This window comes from Canis lupus, chromosome 11 (genome assembly GCF_011100685.1).
Source record: "Canis lupus familiaris isolate Mischka breed German Shepherd chromosome 11, alternate assembly UU_Cfam_GSD_1.0, whole genome shotgun sequence".
Classification (NCBI taxonomy): domain Eukaryota; kingdom Metazoa; phylum Chordata; class Mammalia; order Carnivora; family Canidae; genus Canis; species Canis lupus.
The window spans coordinates 54,655,547-54,662,377 of record NC_049232.1 but is presented as its reverse complement, the minus strand read 5'-3'; the positions used below and the strand labels follow the sequence as shown (position 1 = coordinate 54,662,377).

Genomic DNA, 6,831 nt, shown 5'->3' with positions numbered 1-6,831 from the left:
GGGGCCGGGCTCCCCCCGGCGCTCTCGGGAAGGAAGAAGGGGGGGCTGAAGACGCCGACAAGTTCCCGCAGCAGCCGCAGATCCCGGCCCAGGCGGAGGCTGCGGCTCCGACGGGGCAGGGGCGCGCTCGCCGCGGAGCGCACGGCCAGAGCGTCCCAGGCGGGGGGCGGGGGGCGGGGTCGCCCGGGCCTTTCGCTCTCCGCGGGGCCGCGGGCCGGGATCCCATGAGACGCGCCCGTGAGGGGCGAGCGATCCGAAGCCCGGGCGGCGCGAGGCAGAGGCGGAGGGCGGTGCTGCAGCTGCTGGAGGCCGGGATCGGCCGGCAGGAGGCGGCGGAGAGAACTTGAACTTGGCGTCGGGAGCGGGCGCCCCGGACGCCCCCCGCCGGGGCCGGGGCCGGGGCCGGGGCCGGGGCGCCGAGGGACCTGGGCCGCAGCGCTGCTCCCCGAATGGCCGCGGCGGCGGACCGGGCTCCCGCGCCGCGGCCCTAGGCGGCCTCTCGCCATGGCCAAGTGGCTGAACAAGTACTTCAGCTTGGGCAACAGCAAGACCAAGAGCCCCCCGCAGCCGCCGCGGCCAGACTACCGCGAGCAGCGGCGCCGGGGCGAGCGGCCCTCGCAGGCCCCCCAGGCGGTGCCGCAGGCCCCGGCGGGCGCCTCCGCGTCCTGCGGCCCGACTGCCGCCTCCTGCTTCTCGACCTCTTCGGGATCGCTGCCCGACGACAGCGGCAGCACGAGCGACCTCATCCGCGCCTACCGCGCACAGAAGGAGCGCGACTTTGAGGACCCCTACAACGGGCCCGGCTCGTCGCTGCGCAAACTGCGCGCCATGTGCCGCCTGGACTACTGCGGCGGCGGCGGGGAGCCGGGCGGGGGCCAGCGCGCCTTCTCCGCCTCGTCCGCGTCGGGCGCCGCCGGCTGCTGCTGCGCCTCCTCGGGCGCGGGCGCCGCCGCGTCCTCGTCCTCGTCCTCCGGCTCCCCGCACCTGTACCGCAGCAGCAGCGAGCGGCGGCCCGCCACCCCGGCCGAGGTGCGCTACATCTCCCCGAAGCACCGCCTCATCAAGGTGGAGAGCGCCGCGGGCGGTGCCGGAGACCTCCCGGGGGGGGCCTGCTCGGGCGGCCGCACCTGGAGCCCGACGGCCTGCGGTGGCAAGAAACTGCTCAACAAGTGTGCCGCCTCGGCCGCGGAGGAGAGCGGGGCCGGCAAGAAGGACAAGGTAAGGCGCCCCTTGTTCTCACCCCAGGTTCCGGAGCCACTGTGCGCACGGGGAAACTGAGGCAACGCTCTGGTTCCTTCGTCAGCTTCGGGCCGGGACCCTGGGGTAAGGGCTCCCACGCCTGGCCCAGTTCTGCCCTCTCGCGCGCTCTTTCCCCCGGATCCTCGGCCTCTGGCACCGTTTCTCTGTCTGCTGCCCCTAAAATGGCCCCTCAGCCAGGTGCCTTCTTCGGAAGTAACCTGACGAGGGTGCCCCGCCATCCTTGTCCAAGAAACACCCAGACGGCCCTTCCGTCCCCCAGGACCTAAAGTCTGAAAGTCAGAGCTGGCACGGATCCTGAGGAGCGTTTTTTCCTTCGCTACTCCCTCCTCCCATTCTATAGATGGGAAACTGAGGTCCAGTGCTGGGAAGGGACTCGCCCGATATTACACAGCATTCTTGGTGGCAGATCCGGACCGGCTGTCTTTAAACGTATATATGTAAATCCCTCTAGGAGCCCTGCCCTGCCCCACCCCTCGCTCCAGGTTTCCTAATCGGAGCGGCCTTTTGTACTGGAGCTGCACCGGGAACCCCCACGCGTGCTTTTCCGGTTGAAATACGCTGCCTCCAGGAGCTTTCCACTTCGACCAGTCAGTTCCTCCCGGCCGTGCACAGAAGGGGGTCGGCCAGTCCGTCTGGCTGGAAGGAGACTCCTCACCTCTTTCTTCCTGATCCCACCCCCACCCCATACTGTCCCAGGAATGGGGGGGGGGGCGACTCTGTGACAACCCCCCTCCCTAACATTAGACCATTTTGATCCCCGTCTTTGAAGCATACCAATACAGCCAGACTGGGCCTCTCACTTCCCCCTTCACACTCCTGTGACACCTTCCCTTCCCGCATAAAATAATACTCGTTCTGTCTACTTATGGTGGAAGGCAGTGTTTTGATTACATCTGAGGCCCAGCTCCCAGCGATGTCTGTCAGGCCGATGTCCCTCTTGTTCTCTCCGTCACCCCCACCTTTTCCCAAAGGTAAACTTTTGCCCAGGCGTGGGCTGGGGAAGACTGATAGCAAGTCTGGATGTCCAGACAGGAGGGAGACAGGCTCTTACCTGCCAGCTGGTGCTTGGAAAGGGATGTTTTTGTTTTCCAGGCAGAAGTAAGGTGATGCCCCTCCTTTTAATTTTTCTGCCTGGCTGCTCCTCTCTGAGGTCCCAGGTCCCAAGAGTATTCCCTCCCCTCTGGGTCTGCAGGGTGGGCAGTGATGGGGCCAGGTTTAGGAGCATGACTTGGAAGCATAGACTCTGGGCTTCCTACAAGAAGCTAGGAGCCAGGTGGCCACCCAGGTGCTGCCTTGGAGGAGGAGAGGTTTCTCTGGGAGCCTCCAGGATCAAGGACTTGTTGATCTGTGAGGGAAACACCAAAGAGGCTCCCTACTGCCTTAGATATAGCTCAGGTTTGGCGAGGTGCTGGCTTAGGAGAATCTGAAGTTCCTGGGTATGCTTGGTTTGAGTAAGGCCCCGCCTTTGAAGATGGAGAGATTCCTAGATTACCAGTGCTAGACTCCTGTGCTCCCCCTGTTAGTCCACAACCACCTCCCCAGTGGGCACCCCAGTGGGCAAATCTTTCTCTCCCACTGCTTGTAAAACCTTTTATGGCTTTCTTTTCTTACCTTTTTTTTTTTTTTTAAACGATTTCATTCATTTATTAGAGAGAATGAGTGGGGAGGGGCAGAGGCAAAAAGAAAGCAGACTCCTTGAGCAGGGAGCCCGACATGGGGTTCCATCCCTGGACCTTGAGACCATGACCTGAGCCGAAGGCAGACGCTCTTCCACTCAGGCGCCCCCTTCTTTTATGGCTTTCAAAACTTTAGTAGACTTTTTTCCCCCCTAATTACAATTAAGACTTTTTTTTCAATTAAGACTATTTCAAATACTGAGGGATAATAAGGTCTTATAGTTGGAATGTCAAGTGTGTTTAAGAGTTGGCTCTGTTCACCATCATGTTTTGTTTTTTTTTTTTTAAGATTTTATTTTTAAGTAATCTCTACACCCAGTGTCGGGCTCACATCTATAACCCCAAGATCAAGAGTTGCATGCTCCACTGACTTAGCCAGCCAGGCACCCCTCACCATCAAGTATTTTTTATGGGTCTTTTCTGTGCCCTCCTCTGCTAGGTGCTAGAGCAGTCCCCTGTGAAATTTATGGTCCAGGTTGCAGTGTGGATGAGGAGTGCTGTGATGGGGGTGCTGTTACAGGAGGGCTGAAGTGGGGGTGGTCATGGACAACCATGATTGTGGGAGAGGAGGGTCAGTAACTATGATGGGCGAACAGAAAGAAAGGCTGGCACTTTAGGGGATGCAGGCAAAGTGCCTGTGGCTGTCATTGAGAGGTTAGTGTTGCACAGGACCCCAGAGGGACAGCAGGGCCCAAGTTAGGGAGGACCATATATGCTAAGCACAGTGAAGGCCAGTGAAGGGATTTAGCTGCTAAGTGATGTGAGCAGATAGAGTGTTTTGATCACTCCTGCCTGCATTTCACCTACTGGGTTGTGACTTTGAGCCCTTTGATCTTTTGAGAAATTGTTCCGATCCAGAGACAGGAGTTTCAGCTACCAGATATTCTAACAAGGAAGAAGGGAGGCAAAAAAAAAAAGAAGGGAGGCAGTCACAGAGGGTCACACTGTGCAGTGGTTCTCAAACCAGAATTTAGAGGGTTCTTTAAAACAGATTCATCCAGACTGCTGTGGGTCCTGAGAATGTGGATTTCTAACAAGTTCCCAGGTGATCTTTTGCTGCTGATCCCAGTATCACACTTTGAGGACCACTGATGTAATAGTGACTTCTCCTTAACCTTCCTCCTGGGTCTTCTGGTTAAAATTGCTTTGGGATGCAGAGATCTAGATCCCCTCATCTCTGTCCTCTGTGTGGGGCTGTCTCCTCATCTGGGGACAACACTCACCCCCATTCCTGGTCAGGCAATCTGAACCCAGGCTGGTTTTCTCATTATTTTCATCAGGACAGCTTTTGGAAGGCCAGGCATATCGTAGATCCAGCCCTGAACACCTTGGAGCCTTTCTTCTACCCCTCCCCATGGATCCAGGAAAACCCACTTCTAGTGCCCCACTTAATCTCAGGCCCAGCTTCCTTTTGTCATCTGTTGGGGATAAGACAAGAACCTATAAGGCTTTTGAATGCCTCCCCACACTCCCACTCTGTGTGTGCCCAGCCCTGTGTTTTTAATGTCAGGCTAGAGTTGGGAGTTACTGTGGTGTGAAGGAGAGTTGTTAGCCTACAGATCGTCGTTTTAATGCATCCAGTGCCACCTCCCACTATGGTTTATCTTTGGGGGCCCTTCCTCGTGCCTCCCTATGTCACACACTTAGGCATCATATTATTCTCCCAGTGAGTTGTGTGACACACACACCCACACTCACCCAAGCATCCAGTCGTGGACATTATTCCTTTTAGAATCATGTGAAAGGAAGGAATGAAGGCTGCAGAAGACTTGTCAGTAATCTCTGGCCTAAGTCTCTGGAGGAGATTGTCACACGCTGTCTTCATCATTGGTTTCCCCGGGGGTTTTGTCTGGGAGAGGTCTTTACTGAGGAGGCAGCTTTGAGCTGGATCTAGAGATGGAAATGGAGTTTCAGCACAGGGGAAGTGCTGACTATAGCCTGCAGCAGCACTTCTGAACCAGTGCTCTGTGTACATGTGTGTATGCAATTTCACATGTATGTATGTGTGGGGTATATATGTGTGTATATGTACACACAGAACTTCAGTATGGAGTGTGTTCTTGAAAACCAGAGCTTTTTGCATTGGGCCTCTCTTGAGAAATGAGAAATGACATCAAATCAGTGGGGGGCTAAGTTTGGACACCACAGGGAGTCCTTGAAACTGGTGAGCCAAGAAAGGGACAGATTCCGAGCCATGACTGAGCTGCCACAATGGGTGGGGGGAGATGGGGTCAGAGTTAGGAGACAGAATCCAGGGGAGAGACAGTGAGGACCTGAGCTCCCGGGAAGAGAAAACGAAACTTTAGTAGAAATATCATTCCTTCAGGCTGTCTTTATAAAGAAGTGATGATGACAAAAAAAGCCAGTAACTTGGTAGGTCTCCCTTTGTGCAGCTGAACAGGTCTCCTCCCGTTACGTTTTCTGCTGAAGTCTTGTTTCTTTTATCATAATTAAGTAAACGTTTCCACCACAACTGAGAAGGTCAAGATGCATGATGACATCAGTTTCCCGGGTTTTAAATACATGCTAATGTGTACCAACACTTTATATTTTGTCAGCATCCAGAGGGTTGAGTTAAATAACATGTTTCCTAACGAATAATAGCATGTCTAACTTTTTTTTTTTTTTTAAACATTCAGCAAACAGTTTCTGCTCGTCTGCTAGACAGGGGATATTCAGAGAATAAGGGTGGCCAGCTTTCCAAAAAGGAAGCTTCTCAGTTTGCATTGAACACCAGCTTCTCAGGGTCTAATCTGGGAGACATAACAGCTAAGGAGACCTGAGGAATGCCCAAACAGAAAAGCATGTGCAAGGGGCTGGTAGGGCCTCGACTCTAGGAAGTCAAAGAGAGCTTTCAGGAGGAGGTAACATTTGAGCTGACTCTCAAAGGATGAGTGGGATGGGACACTTGGGTGGCTCAGGGGTTGAGCATTTGCCTTTGGCTCAGGGCATGATCCCAGAGTCCTGGGATCGAGTTCCACATCGGGCTCCCCGCAGGGAGCCTGCTTCTCTGCCTAGGTCTCTCCCTCTCTCTCTGTATCTCTCATGAATAAATAAATAAAATCTTTAAAAAAAAAAAAAAAAGGATGAGTGGGAATTTCCTATGCAAGGGAACTAGGGAGAAGGGCTGCCCATACATTAAGGGATAGGACAGCTTGGGACAGAGCTTCGATGTTTGGGAAAGAATGGTTGGAGGCTCAGAGGGGTAGGCGTGGTGGGTGCTGATGAGGGAGGTTGGACCCAGAAAGGGAAGAGAGTGTCTCATGTGCTTTGTTGGGGAGTTGAAAATGGTCTTTTGGGCCTTTTCACATGCAGTCATTGATGTGTGGTTTGATCGAAGCCAGAGTCAAACAGGAGTTATCAATTTCTGTTTGGTTAATGGACATATTTTCCAGTTCATAGAAAGTAATGTATGGAAAAGGTAAGAGCCAAAGTTGGTATCTGTAATTTGGCTTGGGATACTTTATCCTTTAAAGTCCTGTCCCTTGAAAGTTGTGTGAGAGAAATGCTGCCTATCAAACCCAGTTTTCTCCATTGATTTGCCAAAAGAGAAATATTCTCTAGGCTTCATGCTAACCACTTAATTGGTCATTTAATCCTCATAATTACCCTAGAAGAGGTTTTTTTTTTTTTTCCTAGAAGAGGTTTAGATACTACATCAGTTAGCTATTGCTGCATAACAAATAACCCCAAACTCAGTGATTTTAAACTAGAGGTTAGCAAACTTTTTTTTTTTTTAATTTTTTATTTATTCATGATAATCACAGAGAGAGAGACAGAGGCAGAGACACAGGCAGAGGGAGAAGCAGGCTCCATGCACCAGGAGCCCGACGTGGGACTCGATCCCGGGTCTCCAGGATCGCGCCCTGGGCCAAAGGCAGGCGCCAAACCGCTG

At 53.8% G+C, this 6,831-nt stretch overlaps 1 protein-coding gene across 2 annotated transcripts in view; it reads left to right on the top strand.

Moving 5' to 3' along the window:
* Window positions 1-489: 489 nt before the first annotated feature.
* The window catches only part of SHB (SH2 domain containing adaptor protein B), a 139,080-nt gene continuing 132,738 nt past the window's right edge, over window positions 490-6,831 (top strand). For both annotated transcript variants that reach the window (XM_038552876.1, XM_038552877.1), the window contains exon 1: window positions 490-1,218. In XM_038552876.1, coding sequence (XP_038408804.1) covers window positions 505-1,218 — 714 coding nt within the window. In that variant the 5' untranslated portion in view covers window positions 490-504. The remainder of the gene's footprint in view (window positions 1,219-6,831) is intronic.